The following is a 20,786-nucleotide window of genomic DNA, read 5'->3' as shown; positions in this document are numbered from 1 at the left end:
GAGCCGTTAATTACGGAAGGAAATTCTTATCCAGCCCACTCACCAAGGCTAAGTGAGCCGGGCCACCTGCGGATCTGGAACCCCTGGGAGCCAGAGCTGTGCTTCTCACTCCAGCTTTGGCTTTGCCCGTCTCATTCCGATATTTGGTGGCTTCTTTCAAGTCGAGTGGCCCCTCTCTGTTCCCCTCAGAGCCTTCCTTCTCCCGCACTCACCCCAGCAGTTTTCATCAGTTCATTCATGGATGATTTTTTGCTGAAAAGAAATCTGTCAGTGTCCAGGCAGGGAAGGAGCTGCAAATCCCAGAAACCCTCCTAGCACTCACTCTCCATTTAAAATATATGTTACACACACACACACACACACACACACACACACACACACTCTCCAATGCATTACTAGAGCCAGTTTGGCAAATTAACTTTAATATACAGATACAAAACAACAAATACAGATTCACAGCATTTACAAGAAATCATTCAAATAACATTGTAAATTTTTTTTTTTTACAAAAACTTCAGAGAAAATACATATCAAGTTACAGCGATCTTGTACAACACAATTCAGCTGTCAACAGCCACTTCGTCTGGAAGCTGTCACTTGACCTATACAGATAACATCACCTTGATGCTGGTGAGTTAGAATTGAAGGAACAGGTCACCAAAAGCCTTGCGAAGTAGGTAAGTCAAACACCGTGGATGCTAATATTTACAAAAAGAGACCAACTGTTAAATTACAGAATCAGTTACAGTATTTTCTAAATTCAAGTGTCAGATACCTAATAAACAACTAAAGACAGTAATGTTAAGTTTGTTGTTACTAAATTTGCATCTGATATTTATGCTCCTGGGTTTGGTTTTTTTTTCAAGATCACACAGTTTCTACTTATTATTTTCAGAATCTTTTGGACTCCACCTTCGTTGCATCCATCCTGAGAAGAGCAGCGTCAGCCAGGTGAAATTTTAACAGGGAGAACAACTTGCAGGCTAAGCTTATTACGGGGACAACTGCTTTGGGGCAGTTTGGCCTTCTCGATGTGTGCCCGGCATCCCTGGCCTGTGAGCCACATTTATCCATGCTTGTTGGCACTGAACTGTGAGGGACACGTCTGTTTCTCCTCTCCTCAACAAAATAGTACACCGCAATTTCTTCCCTAACTCGGGTGGTCAGGTTTTTTCTATCCTGGCTTGGTAACTAAGTTGATCTGCATTGAGGAGAATCAGCGGTCTGGGCCTGTAGAGATTCCCAACCGATAAAATGCTGGCGCATGGCTTTTACAAAAGATTTCTATTGTGAAACAGGTTTTGAATTAAATGCACTTTTGCTCTGTGTCTAGACACAGCAATGTAGGATTGAGGGGATTTTCTGAACAGGCATGGAGCTCAGTCTTTGTATTATGAATAAAAAGGCACGACGATATTCAGAAGGAGTGTGGAGATGGGGGTGAAATGTTTTCAACTACAAAATCAGGTCTACGGCAGGGGGGTGGGAAGAGATCAGATGTACCGAGAGCAAGAGACACAGAAGGTGTCCCAGGAAAGCCCTGGCAAATCCCTGCCACTCTTCTCCCAGTTTGCAGGCCAAAGACAAAGAATGCCATTTCTCCAGGACTTCACAGGTATTCTGTTGTACGATTGCTTACAATCTACTGCAAGGTTGTTATACATGTTAGGCATCATCAAAAACCGAGAAGGCTGCTTTGGACCTGAGGCCATTTCAAAGGTCTTTCAACAGAGTTGGCAAACTCTGAAACATGATAGAGTAAGTGAAATTCATCAAAATGTTATGCCATCTTCTTTTGGGGGGGGGCGGGGGGGCGGTCCATCGATACCACGCAGTGTAGTGTTAAAAAGAGAAAAAGACAGACAGAGAAAGCGAGATTCCCAGTGAAATTCATACACAACCTGTACAGGGGGCTTTTCGTTTTTTCTCTTTTTCTCTCCAAGTGGAACATGTGAGAAATCAAGAAGGAAGTTCGGCAAATGTAAAAACAGAACACCGAGCCATCTATTCTGTAGAGAACGCAGGCATTTGCTAATAAACCCAAGGAGACACACAGATTTAAAGAGGACAAAGGACGCTCTATCCTTTTAAACGCACTTTAGCAGTTTTCAAATCACCTGGAAATCCAAGCAGGAGCCACCTAGGATGGACATCTGACCAAGGGACCGTCACCATGTGCCCTGGTGTCCGTGCTTCCTGCCCCTCTGTTGGGAAGCTTGAGGGCAGGAGGGGGGAGCCAGGAGTCAGGGCTCGGCCGAGAGACAGACCAGGGCTGCCGACAGCACGTCCAGCCCTTTGTCCCTGTGCTCTGGACAACGGGGGGGGGGAGATGGGGGGAGATGGGGGCCCTCTGGGTGCTTCTGCACTGGAGGTGAGTCCTCACTGGAAATATAACATGAGCAACTGATTCTCTTTACTTCCTCAAAGTAATTCTATTAAAAAAAAAAAAAAGCAACCCAACTGTTCACAACTGCCATATATACAAACAACTCTGTTTAGCACAGAGGCCCGATAATGTTTGCTGAGGCGGCCCACGAAAAGCATAATAAGCATAGTCTTCAAAATTTATCATTATATCTTGTTAGTAAAAAGGTCAGTTATATAAATGCAATGAAAACTGAGAAGCCTATTCAGAAAGGACACACACACACACACACACACACACACACACACACACACAAGCACGCGGACCCACGGCACCTCCCGAGAAGCTTCCTCACAGAAGCGGCTTCCGTGCCGGGACCTGGGCCCCGAGGTCCCCAGAGGCAGCACCGCCTGGGTCCCCCCCACCCCCCGGGAACAGCTCTGGGTGTGAGGAGGAGGGGGGGGCCACACCTGGAGTCTCAGGTGTCCCCTCTGTTAGGACCGTACAGGTGTGTTTATTCTCAAGCAGGGACTGGGTAGAAAAGAGAACTTTCGAGGTTTCAACACCAAAAAGAGATTTCCGAGTAGAAAACCACAAGACATGTAACAGGACCCCCGCCCGGTGCATGAGGTCAATGGAAAGGTGTCTCTCTGGCAGAGCCTGTTTCCTCCCGGCACGTTTAAAAGCCGTTTTCATCAGAATTTACCATCTAGAAAAGGCAAGGAGGTTGTCGCTGACCGGCGTCAGCCGCGTGGCCTTCGCTAGAGAAGGCTGCTGTCTCTGAGTCTGGATCTATTTCGTGAGGTCTCTTCCATACGGAACCGATCTTCAGAAACCTGTCGACATGCTAATCATGGCACGGCTGGCACTACTGCTCGGGGGTATGGGACAAAGTCGGCTTCAAACGTGGAGGAAGCAGGACCCTTGAGTTTTCATTGGAAGAAGGTACGTGTCCCTGTCACTTGACCGGCGAGGACGGAGGCAGAGGGAGGAACAGGCACGCGGACGCTCTTTTAAGGACACGTTTCAACTGGGAGATCTGCACGTTCACTTCGTCATCAAACTACAGGAAATGGGTTTTCCTACTGGAAGTGCACGTGCGTGAAGTTTCTCAGGTTTCTGCTCGGGGAGTGGCACGCGGGCGGGGACAAGCGTACAAAGCCAGCACCGGGCTCCCTGCCCCCCGAAAGCAACGGCGTCTTCGGAGCGCGTGGGCCTCTGTGCACCACGGGACTTGGACCACATGCGCAGGAGCCTGCGGGAGAGGCCCGCCCACCATCTGGCGACTGCGTGGATGCGGAAGACGCCAGGGGACCCCAGGGCCCCGACGGGGCTGCGGTCACCGCCCGCCACCCCCTGACCCCGGCGCTCCCCTCCCCTTCAAGACCGAAGGCAAAGTGGCCCTGCCCATCCTCCTCGGGGAGCCCCGCCCGGGGCCTGGACCGCAGCTCGTCCTCGGCGATGCTCCCAGCTCCCCACCCAGCATCTCCAGAGCCCACCCCGGTACCCCGGCGGCGGCCGCCTCGGTGGGCTCACGGCGGGGAGCGGTCCAGGCGACACTGGAGCTGTGCGTCATGCCCCCCCTCCCTCCCGAGAAGGCAGCTGGGCCTCTGCGACCGCCGGCGAGGTCAGGTCTCCTCACCGCGTCCCCAGGGGAGGTTTTCAGCACCGGATCCCCGTGCCACGTGCGGAGTAGACTCCTTGGGCGGGGCCCAGGAGGGGCACGGCGCCCCCCTCCCCGGCCCCCCGCGTCACTTCCTGAAGGGGGTGAGCTTGTTGAAGGTGTGCCAGAACAGCGACGGCTTCCTCTTGGGCTCCGCCAGCGCGAACACCTGCTGCTGCGGCAGGCTGGCGGGCACGGTGACGTGGCGCTGGTGGACCGGCCGCAGGCTCTGGAGCGGGGGGGCCGAGGGGCATCCTCCGCCGTAGCCTGATGCAGGGGTGGGGAGGGCAGAGGGCCACGGATTCAGCGCCGGCGGCAGCCCCAAGGCAAAAGCAAGCGCCGGTCTCCACGCCCCAGGCCGACCCTCCACTCACCTCCCCCAAAGGGACCCCGAACGGCCGTCCTGACACTTACACTCAGACCCTGTGTGCCGATTGGACTACCGCACTGAATCCTCACTTAAAACCCTCCCAGGACGGTACCGTGACAGCCAAGTGACCGGGAAGGAGACAGAAACCCAGGGCCACTGTGTAAATGTCACCGGCAGGACGTCTGTGCGGGATGAGAAGCCGTGAAGTGCTTTCTGTGAGAGCCCGGAGTTCATACTGCTCGCCACTTACGGGATGCAAGTATTTGGTGCCTCTGAGCCTCAGTTTCTCAATGTCTAAGACGGGGTAGCGGTGCCCACTGGGTTGTTATGAGAATTAAATGAGTGAATATACGTTACGTGCTTAGAGTAGCGCCCCTGATACCTCATCGAATTAACCAAAGCTGTTTCTTTGGAGCTGGCATACAAAACCTGCCCACAGGTGGTCAGAAAGTTGTGTTAAATGAGCTACAAGACCACACGCTAACTGTGAAAGTCAGCGTGAAAAGAGGACAGAGTGGGAGTTTGGGAAGAAGAGAGGCCTCCGTCCACAATCCCTCCCTGCCCCCAACCTGCCGCAAGGCTCTCCTCCTCTTCCAGGGCGGCAGAGAGGATGACATGGGAGAACTCATGGAAAGTGCAGGACAGGCGACCCCCAGAAACATGAGTGCTCCTTCGAACTAGCTGCCTGGCCGCTGAGCCAGTGACCCTTGGAAGATATGGACGGGAACTAGTGAATCCCAACAAACTGATATTTACCAGTCACCTGCCATCCAAAGTGGAGATGCAAGAAATACTTAAAATGAGATTTTCTGCCTTGAAGGTATCTGTTAACTTAGTGTGTGTGTGTGTGTGTGTGTGTGTGTGTGTGTGGTGGGGGGGGGTGGGGGCGGGAGGGAATTCTGCATTTGAGCAGAGGAAGCAGGGCTTTGCTAAATGCTGTTCTGGTAATAAATTCTTCTCGGCCCATCAGTCCTGGGCTCAACTGGTCCTTGTTTTTGCATTTTCGGGTAGGAAAATACCGAACGGGATAAATTTCACGTGAATAAAGTTTGCAGAAATACAACACGTAGTTTTGGAATAAGAATCCTTATTGTTTCATTTCTGTTGGGCTAGAATATCTGTACTATGCATGTGTGGATTCTGGGGTCCGTGTCCCGGGCCTTGGTATTTTGTAAGAGCTGCCCAGGTCATTCCCACGGAATGTGCCCGCAGGGTAGAGAATCCAGGCTCTAAAGAAGCCAGAGGATCTTCTTTTGCTTTCGCTCCTTGCTTGACACAGTGAACTTTTACATCTTTTTTCTCATCTGAACTAGGACATGCCTTCAGCTGACAAGCAGTCTGGGGTTGGAGATTTCCTCCTCACATGCCCCAGACTCCTGGGCTGGTTGGCCTGTGGACGGATAATCCCTCCCTCCACGGGGGGAGGCTCAGTGGGCAGGGCAGGGGCGTCCAGAAGCTCCTTGGCCCCAAGTCAAACACGTGCAGAACCAAATGCAGATCTGGTTTTTAAACCGTCCACTGCTCTGAACTATCATCTTGTTTTACCCACACTTCTCTCCTTCACTTAAGAGTCGGTCATACCTAACAGCTTCGGGCATTTCTCCCCATTTTAATTCCAGTACTGACACACACACACTAAGGAGATGAAAAACCTTCTCCAAAACTTACCTTTTGACTTTCCGTGTCCTGCCTTTTGAGCATTTAACATGGCGAGTTTCTTCTGATTTTCTGAAATTTCCATTCCTGGATTTAGAAACAAATGTGATAGGTATTCAAAACAAGTAAAAACATTTCAGAATAAAACCTGCACTGAACCCACATTAACCCTGAGGTCTGCTCCATAACCCGAAGCAAAGAGCCTTAATCCTTCAGGAAGTAAGTATAAGGGGTTGAAGAGAGTGGAGAAGGAGGAGGATTATCACCAGGACGACCACATCACCATTCTCCCTACCGGGACACGTGAAGAGTGGCAACCCGCCTTCTAAGAGTGGGCGGGTGCCTTCAGCCTCAGTTTCCTCATCTGTGAAATGGGTCCAACAATAGGACCCACGGCACACCTGTCCCTGTCGGTCTCGTAAGCAGGTTTAGGAATATCAGGACCTGCGGTTCCCTGGTCTTTTCCCCGCGGGGGGTGAGCCGGGAGAGGCAGGGGAGGGGCCGAGACCCCAGGGCTCACCCATCGCCCGGTCCTCCTGCACCCGCCTGCGCTCGTCCCTGCAGGCCTGCAGCCACCGCGCCTTGTCCTCAGGCTTCTTGGCACAGAACAGGTGCGCCTCGTCACCCGTCCTGCTGACCAGCTTGAAGGCGTTTCTGACGCCGAGGGTGCGGGCACCATCGCGGCCGTCCTCCAGGTCCACGAGTTCCACGGCGTCCATGTCTGTGCGGCCGCGGTAGTAGAGCACGTCCCTCCGCAGCAGGTCCTTCTTGCAGGCCACCAGCTGGTGGTCAAACAGGAAGAACGTCCGCTGCTGGCTCTTGCCCTGCCGGGTGACCCTGGTCAGCTCCCCGGAGTGGATCAGCTCCGAGCTGCGCTCGAGGATGTCCTGGCCCTGGAGGGAAGGGTGGACACATGTCCTGAGGTCCCCTGACGCGAGGTCTCAGGGAACCGGGCATCGGGTGGAGCTGGCGGGGGGAGGCCCTGGCACGAATCGCCACAGGCGGGCCAGTTACACGAGGCCCACACGCAGGGCAGGGCCTCAAAGGCCGGTCAGACCTCAGCCATCAGCCTCCTTGTGCAGGAAAACTCTTCTCTCTTTTCCCTATTCCATGGGAAAATGTGATTGAGCCCCTGTTACCTGAGGGGTCTCCCTTATCAGAAAGAGCTGGTGAAAAATTCTGGATGGGTGGGATCCAATCAGGATCCGAAATGGCAGCTGGCCTGGACCGACCCCTGAAAACAAGGAGACCCCCTGTGGCTAGGGGCTCAGTGCTGCAGACTCGGGGGGCTTCTATGCAGCTCCCCGGCATAACTAGCTCAGGGTCTTGGAAACAAGAGGCCAGATGGCAAACTGCCAGCAAGAAATTGGTAAACTTCTGACAAGAAATTATCCCCTAAATGTCAGAGTCCAAGAACAGGAGGAGAAACACACTTCTGTAATATTTAGGTCGGGTCTAACCCAATGTAACTTTGTGGTATTTGGTATGACACTGGCCTTTGATTTTAAGATTTTACTCTCCTCTAGTCCCAGTTATACACAATAGTTTTTGGAGGCAAAAGATCTCGACTCCGAAATAGCTTTTCTATTTACTTGCCTACAGCGATTCTGTGCCCTGGATTCTTGGCTCACAGGAGACTTAGACCCACGGACCCCAAGGTCCCGTCTGAACTCCCAGAGTCCATGAGGGCCTTGAAAGAAGAGTATTTCTCTCCAGTGTTCACTGCTGTCACCTGCTTTAGTTAAAAACCTAACTTCTCCACCCAAACTCTCACAATCCTTGGGGAGAGTGAGCTCTGACCAATTAATCTGCTGCAGGATGACTCTTGCTGGGTCTGAAAACCATCTGAACAACGTGAGCTTATTGTCCTCGGTGATGGCCTCAGGTGCAGTGGTCCGTGGGTCCCATTCTGCCCCATGGCCTGTGGGTCCCATTCTGCTCCCTCACCTTTCTGTGCTTCAGTTTCCCCATCTGTTAAATGGGATAATAATAGTTCCTACTTCATAGGACTATTGAGAGGGTTAAATGAGTTCATATATTTAAACGACTCAGACCCGCGCCAGGCATGTGTGAACACAGTACAGGCACTAGCTACTGTCACTGCTGTTTTAATAAATAAAAGCGTGTGTGTGTGCGTGTGCGCGTGCGCACTGGGCCATCACCACAGGCTGTGTATCAAGCGCTGCGTGGCACTGTCTTACGCGATCCTCGCAACAGCCCTACGAGATAGGTAACGTTTCCCTCCCCATCATGCAGATGGACTATCAATCTCGCCCAGATCATACAGGAGCTGCACTCCCGCCGTGACGTAGCCTGCGCTGTAACCGTTCTCCAGATGCTCTCACGGAGCCACAGTCAAGCAGGAGAGACGGGGCGCACGCACGCAATCAATTGGTTACAGACGCTCTTCAGAGTACTCCCTGGTGGAGGTGGAGGGTAAAGCGTTTGACTGCTAGCTTTAACAATGTGCATCCAAACATCATGCCATTAAAGCCAAGCGCACAGGGCGCCAATCAGGGGACACAAAGTGGGCCGTCGCCTTAGACGACCACAGGTCGGGGGTGTGTGGGTCGAGCTGGGCGCTGAGCGGGGAGGGTTCCCAGGTGCCCCGCAGCCCACGATGGACCGCAGGTAGGGGGTGGGCTCCCACGTACCTCCCAGCCCACGATGGACACCTGCCACCGTGCTATCTTGTCTATGCTTTCCAGCTTGCGTTTTCGCTCATTGATCAAACAGGCGACGTTCTTCATGGCCTCGTACGCTGCCTTTATGTTGCTGTAATCGCTGCAAAGTGAGGGGTTAATTTTAACCATGTAATGGGCACCTCTCAAATGAGGACCCACGAAATAATACATTCTATCCGTGACTGTACACTGACAGTCTAGACAAGATGGCCTTTAAACAATAGCCATTGTTCCCCTGCCCTTGTTCCTTCGTGAATAGGCTACAGTTCGCATAGGTTAAGGGAGCCGACCGAATGCCACCCAGAATTCTGTGGAATAAGAATGTTGTCGTCCGTTTCCCAGAAGCCACAGTGAAATGAAGCAAAGGCCACAAGAAATAAGTTTTAGTCACAGTGACGACGGATTATTTTCCTTAATAAAGAAAAGACAGGCCTCTGTTATCGCTCTGATCCTCATAGAGCTAGTTCTGCCATATGAAGTACTTTAATGATCCCCACCCATTCTCAAGAGTGGTCATTTGCTCTGAGTCAGGAAAGGAGGGGAGGACACAAGTGAGTTACGTAACTGCGGACACAACATTTCCCTCATCCACGCATCTTTACTTCTGGTGCTTTCCACCGGCCACAGTCAAATCAGACTCACGTGTCTCCCCCAGCAGCTCCTCTAACCCTGGAGGCACCAGGAAAACTGAGGCTCCGATCTGTACACAGGCTGCCAGAGAGCGTGTCTGGGGCCGGAAAGGTTTACATTCAAGTCTCGCTTCACGTTAATAATTCAGGGACGTGTAAACCGGTCGCCCAGCTAGCGAGCTAAGTTTTTTTTCCCCACACTTTCCTGTGTCTTCCAGGACACACAGAGCCTCTGGGTCCAGCCTCTGGACTGGACTGCAGTCCTCCTGCACAGCCAGGAAAAAAGCCTTCGGAGCAGACTCTGCTGTCCATGCACCAAACACCACTCAACTGCACTCCTGGGAGGTCCCTGGGCATCCCCCCTACCCCATTCCCGGACCCCACTGTCTTCAGACAGAAGTGGAGCAGAAAAGAAGAATAAAGTGACACACAGGGGCTGCCAAAATAATGGGAGCAAACCCCCTCCCCCCAGAAAGGGCTCCAGCAGTGAAGAAAGTGTGCAAAATAACTGTATTTTTTTCCACAAGTTTTTCTGTACAATTCCAGGAAAGAGGCAGAGTGTAATGGTTTTCTAAAATATTTTGTTTTACTTCAGACAGGGAAATGGGCTTTTTGTCATTTCTTTTAAAATGATTTTTTTTGAAACAGCCAGAGTATGCAAATGCCTCATAGTGAAAAATGCCCTTAAAAGAGAAAAATTAAGTGTTGAAGGGTGATGAGTACACTCCTGGCGTAGCTTCCCTGTCTTTCGAGATGTTCTGCTTCTTAATTTGCTTATTTCTTTTCTCAGGTTCCTCATCACGATGACCTTTTATTCTTTTTAGAAAAATTTCTTCAAATTTGTGACTCGCTTGACTTCACTATTTTCTTTCTGTCAAAGTTTTCTGATTTTTCCATCAGAAAAAGAAAAACATACAGAGCTCTTTCCTTTTATTTATTTCAATCAACTCCTTTCTCTTATCCCTTTCACCTTAATTCTTGAAACTAACAGCATCATCTGGGTATGTTGTTTAGCGTCCCAGCTCTTCCTTTCGACCTTCTGGTCTAATTGCGAAAAGACCCCTTTCCCAGCCCCGTCTCTCCACAGGAGCCCAGGCGCAGATGACAGAAGAAGGACCTGCCCCCGCACCCTCCAGAGCAGGTGCTGCCGTGGAGAACCTCGCTGCTCTCAGGGCAACAGTCCGACGCTAAAACCCAGAGCCGTGCGGTTTGCTGCAGCAGATTTCCTCTGGGCACAGTTTCTCCCCGCTCCCTTTTCCCACTAGACCCCTTCAAGACTGTCCTTCCAAGGGCTGCAGGTGGAGTGAAAGCTTTGCGCCGTGACACGGATGTCACGGATGAGGTCTGGTTCTCATCGAAAACAATAAGCTTTGTCCCAAAACCTTGCTGGACGACGGCTGTGTCCCCACTGGCCTGCCAGTTGTGGGCTGCTGAGAACACAGCGAGGACCCCATGGCTGCCGGCGAAAGGGGCCCTGTGGTGGAGACCCTTCCCCACATCTCAGAGAGGGGGCAGGCCTGCTCCAACACATAATGGGTGACAGCTCACGTACAATCACAGCACGATCAGACGTTGCTCTGTGCACGCGGGGAAGTGAAGAGTTGCTACTCGGTAAGCAGAGGTCAGTATTTTTGGGTCCCTCAGAAGAATTCACAAAGTAAGCCCCAAAGGGAGATGGAGCATTCCAGTAACCGTGACGAGAAGCCCTACGCTCAGAGCCAGAGGGAACAGGGTAGACGGGACTGGGAGACAGAGCAAGCACCGAGCTGGACCAGAAAGGGCTCAGGGCCCAACAGGATCTCAGGAGGATGTGTCCCCCAAGTGGAGCCCACACACTACGCCACGCCCTTGAGACTCCCTACTTTTTCGGAGTTCAAATTTTTCTGTGTCCTCACCCCTCTGCGAAAAAACTTTTTGTTCCAGCATATAACACAGCCAGCCCTCCATACCTAGGGGCTCTGCATCCGTGATTCAACCAGCCGCAGATTGAAAATATTTGGGAAAAAGATTCCAGAAAGTTCCAAAGAGCAAAACTTGAATTTGCCACAGGCCAGCAACTATTTACACAGCATTTACATTGTATTTACAACTATTTACATGGCATTTACATCGTATTAGATATCAGAAGTAATCTAGAGATGAGTTAAACTATCTGGGAAGCTGTGCATGGGTTATATGTAAATACTGAGCCGTTTTCTATAAGGGACTTGAGCATCCTGATTTTAGTGACCAGGGGTCCTGAAGCCAATCTCCATGGATACCGAGGTCTGACTGTACTGCTCTGAGGGTGAGCTGGCCTGAAATATCTTAAGGATAAGTAAGAGGAAAGAAAATATTTCTGAAACTGTATTCACACCAATCTATTTTCTGTTAATTGTTTTTATTCACTACTGAGTAGCTACAAAAGAGTATTTATAAAACATGTCAATTATAATGACAGCCAACACAATAAAAATCCCCCACCTGCTCATGACACAGTTTAAGAATTAATTCTTATTTTCTAGTATCTCTAGAAATGGATATTCAGGAGCCTCTTCAATGACCCCATTTCAGTAGTTAACAACCTTAAACTTTCTAAACGACCTGGAAACGTCTTCCCGACAGCTGACTGAGAGCATCAGGAGGGCACCGCAGCCCACCCGGCACCGGCACCGCTGCTCTGCGCCCCCCAGCTGCGCGCCGCCTGCCCGCCCCCCTCGCTGCGCGCCGCCCCCCACTGCGCGCCGCCCCCCGTCCCCCGCCCCCGCGCCCCCTGCGGAAGCCTCACGGGACCCTGCATCCTCTTGGGTGCCTCACCTGTGCTCCTGAGTGGTGTACTTGAGCAGCTCGGCCAGCTGCAGCGGGTACTTGCAGATCTTCTGCACGGGCGTCAGCAGGAAGCCGTCAATGGCGATGTCGATCATCTGCTGCAGCAGGCGGCAGGCCTCGAAGAAGTGTCGGTAGCGGCCCTGCTTCATCAGGCCCGCCAGCTCGGCGCAGGCGCCCGGGTGGTTGTTGCAGTACTCGGAGTAGATGGCGAAGCCCTCTTGCTGGGAAGGGGGGCACAGCTCCGTCAGGACAGGGCAGCTCTGGACCCTGACGAGGACGGACAACACCCAGCGCCCCGCCCCCCACCCCCGGGGAGGTTCCTGGACAGGGGGGCCCGTGGGAAGGGGCCGCAACCAGACCCTGGGGGTGGAGGGAGAGGCTGCCGAGGACGCAGAGCCCCGGCCCATGCCAGGCCCCTTCCACAGACCCCGAAAGGGCGTGTCGGGCACACAGGCCGCCCCGGGGAGCGGCGCCCTCTGTGTCACCCCCTGTATCGCCTGATCCAGGAGAAGAGGGAGGTGCTGTCCCTGCGCCTGGCTGCCGCCTGTCCCTTCTCCGCTCCCGGGCAGGTGGGCTTCTCCACGTGAGCAGGAGGACGCAAAGCCCCATCTCCTGGTCACAGGTCTCCTTCCCACCCTGCCACCTGCCATCCACGTAGGGGCCACCTCCTCCCCCCCTTCCTCCTCCAGGCTGCCCCGCCCCCTCTGGGACTCCGAGGGGGCCCCTCCCAGCCCCCCGAGGCGCCTCAGCCCCAAGGCCACCTCCTTCATACACGTCCACCTGCCCGCAGCTGCGGTGTCTTCGGCCTGGGTCCTACCCCAGTTTATACCTGGCTGTCCTCTGGCTCACCACCTCTCCAGCCAAACCCCTCTTTCTGCGTCCCTGCTGCTGTCACCCTCGCCCAGGCCCACCTCCCTGTCTCCCCAGAAGCAGTGACACCTCTGTCCCCAAGCTAGGCTCTCCTGTCCTCCACAGCAAGATCCATGTGCCACTCTGCAGCCTCACCTTGGCTGACCTGGAAGCTTCTCTCCTACGACTTTTTCCCGTGAACCTCCTGCTCTGGCCAAACAGTTCTCCTACGAAGTCCCAAACAGGCCCAGAGCCCTCACGGGCCCACCCCTCCAGCTGGAGACGACCACCAGCAACAGCGTCTCCAGCCGTTTAAAGACAGTCCACCCGAGGATCGGCCCCCGTTCCACAGCCACCGTAACGCTGCTGGGCCCAGAGGAGCGAGTGCTACACTAGCCCGGTCATTGGTGTTACCGCTACTGGTACTGCGCCCTGACCATTCTGGCTGGGGGCGGAATCTTCTTCCTCTGAAATCTGTTGTATTAAAAAGTGACAGTCAGTCACCAGTTAGCGAGCTCAGGCCAGCATCAGGAGACTGTTCTGAGGCAGGTACAGGCTTGGGCCCCAGAGCCGCACGCCTTTGGCCTGAATCCACTTCTGCCAATTACTAATGTGTGACCCTGCATCACTTACTCTCTGGGTGAAGCCTAGCTTCTGCATCTGGAACACGGGGAAAATAATCCTACCTGCGTCACAGCAGTACAGGAGCTGACATATAGCCCTGAACACAGCGATTAACATATAATAGACACCTGGTAGGTATTACTAGAAACTACCCCAAATACAACCCCTAAGTCGAAACTGCATAAAATTGAAAAGATTTTGAAATAATGGACTTGGGGCACTCAGGTAAAGATCAACCATATACAGCAGTCCCCTTAATTTACAAGTGACACCTCCATCCTGCAGGAAATTAATCTAGCAAACAAAGAAAGAAATTAAAGTGGAACAAAACAAAAAGGACCCCTGTGCTTCAGGGAGAAACATTTCAAAATGATTTAGCCGGACGCTATCAGTAAGAAGTGGAGGGTGACGTACGTGTTGAAGAAAGCAGGACCCTATTTCACTCAGGTGAGGTTCCTCTTTATTGTACTGTTTCTCAAGGTCTTTCAGGAACTTTCTTTGGAATTTGTAAATATCTTCAATGTTTCCAAAAATGGTGGCGAGCTGTGCGACCGTGAACATCGCCGTGTGCTTGCGACACTGTCGAATGTAGCCCTACAAAATAGGAAAGCAATGCTTGGTTTCAAACATTAGAGCTCAAAAATTGGTACTGTCACACTTTTCCTAAACTCTTAAGATAACCATTCTCTCATTCCTAAGTCCATTTCACAGCCGAGAAGGCCTGTCCAATACAGATGCCATCGCTGGCTGATCCACTCAGTGAGCAACGCTCACTGTCACGGCCCAGAGCCAAGAACGGCTTAGCCGAGGGTTCCACCATCACCCAGTTTCTACAGGAAACAACACAGATCCGTAGATATCTAATCTGAGGCCTGCACTAATCAGAGCACCACTAATTCTCTACGCCCAACGCCCTGGTTGTACGCGGCTTGGGTAGGATACGGAGGTAGGAAGGAAAGGCCATAAAAACGTGTAACAATTATCCCCAAATGGGCACCGTGTAATTACAAAGACTGAACTGACTACGTGGTAAAACACAGACCACTGACTATTGGGGATGAATTTTAACAGGCTGTAGGCCAGCGGGTCTGGTTTACGTCTGGGCTTCCTCATCCGTAATGGGGGCGCGTGGGACCTGCCTGTGAGTGTCATGGGGTCGAGTTAAGCCGGTGAAGGGCACGGTCATGCTCAACAGTTATCAGCAGTGACTGTTTCCCTAAAATGCCACTTCAGAGGAACTCCCTCAACCGCAGGTTCACACGGAACAAGACGGCTGCCACAAATACGCGCAACGCCGGGGAGTCCTCATCTGGGGGTCAGTCCAACCACACAGCGGGGCGGGGTCGGGGGGAGCGCGGCCCGCACTTGGCCTGCCTCCTGCTGGACCCTCGCAGCTGAACGGAAGGCGCAGGCATCAGCATTCACGGCCAGGATGCCGGAGTGACCAGGCGGGGCGCACGACGGTCCAGCGAAACACTCTACAGAATCCACAGAATCGAAAAATACCACAGGGGAGAGACTTGGTTGCCGAGCGGGATCCCAGACCCTGTAGGACAGAGCCCGGGATGTCACCAGACGTCTGCATCTGAATGACTCGGGGTCTCGCTGTGCGTCAGAGATGAGATGCAGTGGTTGGTGGACGGTGACAAACTTTCGGTTCTTTGTAAAGTCAGCTGGGTCTCACTTAAAGGTGCCGCCTCCCCGGAATGTCACTCCCTCTGAATACCCGTGGCAGCTAAGTCCCGCAAGGAGGTCGCTGCATCTCACCCTGCAGACGGCCGGCCGCTCACGCTGCCCAGGGTGGACTAGCACCTGGTGAGCGAGTGGCCTGTACAGGGACCACGGGCGGGGGTGGCGATGGGGCTCCAGGAACACGCGTGCGCAGAGGGTCTGGCTGGGCGCGGAGGGGCCGCACGGCACGTCACTCGGCGCCACGAGGCCCCCAAGCTCACCTCGCAGATGTCCCGGAGGTGCTTGATGTACACCCGCTCGGTGTCCATGATCTCCTGGATGACGTTGGTCCGCATCTGCCGCTTGCTCTCAGGGTGCTTGTGGCGGCCCCGGCCCGCGTCCTCCGCCGGCTCCTCGCCCGGGCTGCCGCTGGCGCCCTCCGACAGCTCCTCCTGATTGACCCGCAGCTGCGGTCACACGCAGGGCACAGGTCAGCGGGCGGCACCAGGCCCGCCCCCGGTTTCCACAGTGAGGAGGGCGGGGGGGTGGAGGGGGCCGGGCCCGCATGCGCCGAGCTGAGCATCGGAAACGCAGCAGCGGCGCCAGCCGCCCCGCTGACGCCGGTGGGAATTCTTCCTTCCCCCACCCCAGCCTCTAGGAGGTCTGGTTCAGAGGATGACCAGGGGACAGTGGCTCTTGCCCCTGAGCCCCCAGAGCCAGGAAGACACTCACTCGGACGAAGCTGGCAGGGAACCAGGCCTCCCTGTCCGCGCTGCGGCCCCACCACCAGTCCTTGTGGGAGGCTTCCAGGACCTGGATGACGTCCCCGGCCTTGAAGCCCAGCTCCTGCTCGTCCATGGTCACGTGGTCCCACAGGGCCTCGGCGCAGACCACGCTGCCATCGCTGATCAGCTGGAATGGAGAGGTGGGCGCTCAGCGCGGAGCCCGGGGACCCTGAGCTCGCCCGGCCCCCGAGTGTTCACACCGATGGCGCTCAGCGTGTGACGTCACACGACAGGGAGGCGGAAGAGTACCAGGCGGGCGCCCCTCCTGTGCTCTTAAAGGAACCCCCAGGTCCACTCATCTGTGCATCAGTCATCCAGCAAGTGTGACTATCTGGACGGTTCGCCCCGGAAAGGGTTTCTGAGCAGCCAAACTAGACGTCGTGGAGCCGAGCCGTCAAAGGCCAGCACACCCTTTCCCGCAAGCCCCTCACGGCGTCACCCAGGACCTGCTCTTCGTTCTTTCCTCACAATCTTAGCAGACTCTGCATCTCACTGTGTCCTTTACTGCAATTAAAGAGAACACAGCATGACGTCTGGATGTTCAGCAGATAATTTAAGCTCGTCCGTGAGCCGGCTGTAGGGGCGGAGGACCGTGCAACCCCTCAGCTCCCGGGATGTCACGGGGACACTGTGGATCCTATAGCAACAACTGGTGATGCTGCCACTGAGAAGTTACACTCCAGGCGCTCTGTTCATGAGCTCCAAAGGCTAGAGGCGCCTTCTGGAAAGACTGCTGTAAAAAGGCTTAGCTAAAGATGCAGAGGGGCGGGGAGAAGCACAGATCCGTGGTGAGAAACACGTGGTTAACTTCAGCTCTGCCGTCTGCTAGCAAGTGGTTCAGCCTCTTAGTCTCAGAGCGTTTGCTAAAATGTGGACAGTAACGTTCACCTCCTAGATTTATTATCAATAAATGTAGGGAGGGCATATCCTGAACTGACTGAGAAGCCCTCTCCAAGCATAAGGATGGCTGCTCTGACCGGGAGGGATGCCTTTAGTTAGCTACCTGCGACACTTAATCACATAAATCATCCTTGAAAATGCAAGAAAACCATACTGGTCTTCTAACCAGAGTTCTAGGTTTTAGCACGTGTCCACTAAGAAATAATCAGAGAGCAAAGTACGAGTGGGTTCCGGGCCCTGAAAACCGGGCCTCCTGCACTGGCTGCTGCCGTGTGGAATTAAGCCCCGCACCTCGTTGATGGCCAGCTGCTCCCCGCCCGGCTGCAGGTACCGGGGGTTGGCCCGACAGAGGTCTTCATAGCTGTAGTCCTCCTCGCTGCCATTGTCATCCGCTAGGGCAGACGACTCCGCACCGCCATCAGAAGAAACTGAGAGAGAGAGAGAGAGAGAGAGAGAGAGAGACGGTGCAGTTTAAAGGTCACAGCTAATGTCAAAAATATAACCAAGAATCCTATGACCTCTGAGAACGTGCCCTCAGGGGAAAGTAATCATTTGTATCTAAACCAGAATAAGAGACCATTAGAAAATGTCCACTGATCTGTTAATCCAAAGGTAGCAGTTGAGGCTAAGGAGAGCCGGGGTTGAGTGTCCCCGTCGGTGAAAAAGGGGACATTTCAGAGACTACTGCCAACGGTGACAGACAGGGTCATTTTGCGAGTCAGGATACTGAGTGAACGATGTGTGATTTAGCTGGAAATTTGTGCTCCAAAGTGGATATAAGAAATATAGATAATGTTCCTAAGTCATGTGTCAATAAGCTTGAGGAGGAAACGAAAGTGGAAAATATTGATACAATCCTTTTTTTAAAAAGTGTCCTGCTTCTGTCGTTTCCCTGCCAGGCACAGCGAGGTGCTGCTAAAATCAGAAGGTGCTGACGGTATCATACGTGAAGCCAGGCACCGTGCTTCCTGGTTGTCACAGAGCGAAGGGCCAGACCTCACAGTGTCGGAATGAGGCGTTACCTGGCACCTTTACCAGAGAAAGAGAAAGCCCTTAGGAGGATGGGTGTGGCATTTTGGACGGACCACCTGGCACTCCGATCTCCTGCTGGGACGGTAGGCTCCTCACCAAGGCTCGTCTGTCATTGAACGTCCCCTGTGAGGACAAGGCCCCATGGCGGAGGCACCCGGCTCTTGCCTGAGGACGCAGTGTGGCTGGCCTTGGGCACGAGAACATCTGACAAAGGATGGGGCCGGAAGGCAAGCCTAAGGGTTAGAGCAAGCACCGGCGCTGCTCTCGCGGGGCCTGAGCAAGGGAGTGGCAGGTGTGAACAGAGGTCCCCTGGTACCGCAGAGAGAGACCAGGTGTTAGAGTGACGAGGCCGGGTCTGAACCGTAGCCCCGCCCCTTCCGGGCAGGGACCGGAACCAGGCAACTCAGACTCTCCCAGCGCCACACCCTTCCGCTGTAAACGGTAGTTTCTTTTTTTTTTGGAGAATTAGGTGGGATGATGTACATCACGTTCCCAGCATCCCTGGTCCGTGGCTGGGACTCGCTCAAAGGAGCCACCGTGGTGACGGCAGCGAGCACGGTCGTGGCTGGGCTGAAGGAGAGCGAACGGTCTCAGCACGCGGCGGGTGGGGTGGACGCTGGGCCCCGGAGACCCCGGGGAAGGCGGGTCAGCTGGATCGCAAGGGCCCACCGTGCCGCAACACGGAACCGGCCGCCGGAAGCGCAGTGCAAGGACCCGCACGTCCAGCTGACGTGGCAGCAACAAAGAGGGGGAAGTCAACGATGATTTGGAAACTCCCGAATTACTGGGCGAACTTCCCAGAAAGGGAGTCCGGGGAGGAGCCGGTGGGGCAGGAGGGTGAAGGCCGAGCTGGATGCTGGTGGGATAGCGCCGTGCGCCCTGCTTCTTTCAAGGACCTGAGAGTCGGGATTTCTAGTAACTTTATTCTCGGGGGACAGGTCTGCTTTCTAAACTGAGGAACCTGTTTTTAAAAACGAGATATTTTCTTATTATTTTTAATTTGTGTTTTATTTTATTTTTTAAAGTGAGATATTTCCTAGTCTTTATTTTGTACTGAGTCTTCAAGATCTGATGTGCGTCTTACATTCCCAGCCCATCCCCTCTGGACGAGCCACGTTTCGGGTGCCCTGCAGACACCTGTCCGTCCCAGGACCGGGCTCCCAGCTCTGCACACCAGGCCCCCAGGGCTCTCCTCCTGCCCTCACTCTGGCCCTGCCACTCGCTCGATGCACACCTCCCAGGGGTGTGTGTGTGTGTGTGTGTCCGTGTCCATCCTCAGGCCCCGTGCGGCCACTCCTGCCCTGCGCTGTGGTCACAGCGCTCTCAGGCAGAGGACACGAGGTCACCTGGCCGTTGCTGGGGTGCGTTTGGGGGGTGGGGAGGAAGCAAACGCACTTGCGGTAAAGGCACGAGCCTTTCTCATCAGGCTACCAGGGAGGTAACGGTAAGGCTGCAACCCTCCTCTAACCGGGGCCCTCGGGGCAGCTGCCCCAGCACTGCGCCCACTAGCACGGTGGTTAACGGCGGGCCTGGTCTGTCGGGGCCCAGAGCACCGAAGGCCGCGATGAGCCCCAAGCATCCCTCCTCCTCCCGTCTCAGCGGGACCGCTGCGCTCAGGAAAGTCAAACACCTGGGCCCCTCCCCACAGTGGAGTCAGAAACCACGCTGTCCCTAGAGACCCTCCGAACTGCGTTTCCCAGGAGAATTCTTTACCACCTCGTCTGGCGTTGCTACGAAAATCAGTAAAGGGGAAAAAAGCCAGGTGATAACGTGCAAAGCCAGAGTTCACAGGAGTTTAATGAAAAAAGGATTCCGTCGAAAAAAGGCTGAACTTTTACGGGAGGCAGAGGGTAGAGTTATCTGAAAACAGACATGAACCTCGCATGCTGGACGGTGTCTGACCGCATCACGAACGCCTGGAAAAGAGCTCCGGCCGAGGGACCTCATGAGAGCGTTTGGGTCCCTCGGGTCAGCGTGTCCTGAGCCGCGGAAACGAGGTGGTCCCCGTGCTGTCAGCCCGCTCGGCGGGGCAGGGCGGGGTGCCCGGGCGGGAGAGACGCCGTGTGTCCGGGGACCAGCGAAAGAATCGGAGCGAAAGCACCTGGCAAATGTCCTAGCTTGACCAACTTTCCAGCTAAATGAGCTGGAGCCAGCCTCTGGGCCTCTTCCACCCCACGTGCCCATCTGTACGATGGGCACAAGTCCACACGTCCCATCTGTTCAGAGGTCACTCTTCCGCCTCACGTCCCACGTCTGACCCGTCCGCAAATCCGGACCCTCCCCTCAGCGCGTGTCCAGAACCTGCCACTCCCCACGGGTCCCCATGACTCAAGCCTTGGCCACCTCGAGCTGGGTCACTGCAGCAGCCCCTCTGCGCCCCCGTCCCGCCCCGCCCCCTCCACGAGTCTCACCAAAGCGGCTAGAGTGATGGTGCTAAACCCCCCAGGCATCGGACCACTCAGGCCCCTGCCCCAAGCCACCCATGGAGGACAAAGCCCAGGTCCTTGAAGACCCCCTAAAACACACACCGTATCCCCCCGCCCCCACTCAGCTCTGACCCTGACGGCTGCCCGCTTCCTGCACCTGGCTCCCCTCCTCGGGGCCTGCTGTTGCCTCCCCCAAGGCCTTCCCCGACATCCCACCGAAAACTGCCCCATCTTCTTTCCCGGTTTATTTTCCCCACAGCATTTATCACCACCTAAGATACTTTGCTTGTCATCTGTCTCCCCCAACTAAAAGGTAAGCTAGCC

At 54.3% G+C, this 20,786-nt stretch overlaps 1 protein-coding gene across 1 annotated transcript in view; it reads right to left on the bottom strand.

Annotated features, from left to right (window-relative positions):
* Positions 1-414: 414 nt before the first annotated feature.
* Positions 415-20,786, bottom strand: part of SPATA13 (spermatogenesis associated 13) — a 144,735-nt gene continuing 124,363 nt past the window's right edge. Inside the window, exons 5-13 of the mRNA XM_061170935.1 lie at positions 17,296-17,432; positions 16,052-16,231; positions 15,601-15,786; positions 14,063-14,242; positions 12,164-12,396; positions 8,709-8,838; positions 6,575-6,947; positions 6,067-6,141; positions 415-4,295 (exon numbers count right to left, since the gene is read on the bottom strand). Of these exons, the coding sequence (XP_061026918.1) occupies positions 4,117-4,295; positions 6,067-6,141; positions 6,575-6,947; positions 8,709-8,838; positions 12,164-12,396; positions 14,063-14,242; positions 15,601-15,786; positions 16,052-16,231; positions 17,296-17,432 (1,673 nt within the window). The 3' untranslated portion in view covers positions 415-4,116. The remainder of the gene's footprint in view (positions 4,296-6,066; positions 6,142-6,574; positions 6,948-8,708; positions 8,839-12,163; positions 12,397-14,062; positions 14,243-15,600; positions 15,787-16,051; positions 16,232-17,295; positions 17,433-20,786) is intronic.

Source organism: Eubalaena glacialis, chromosome 16, assembly GCF_028564815.1.
Source record: "Eubalaena glacialis isolate mEubGla1 chromosome 16, mEubGla1.1.hap2.+ XY, whole genome shotgun sequence".
Lineage (NCBI taxonomy): Eukaryota > Metazoa > Chordata > Mammalia > Artiodactyla > Balaenidae > Eubalaena > Eubalaena glacialis.
The sequence above is the reverse complement of the archived record's forward strand: the minus strand, read 5'-3'. Positions and strand labels throughout refer to the sequence as shown.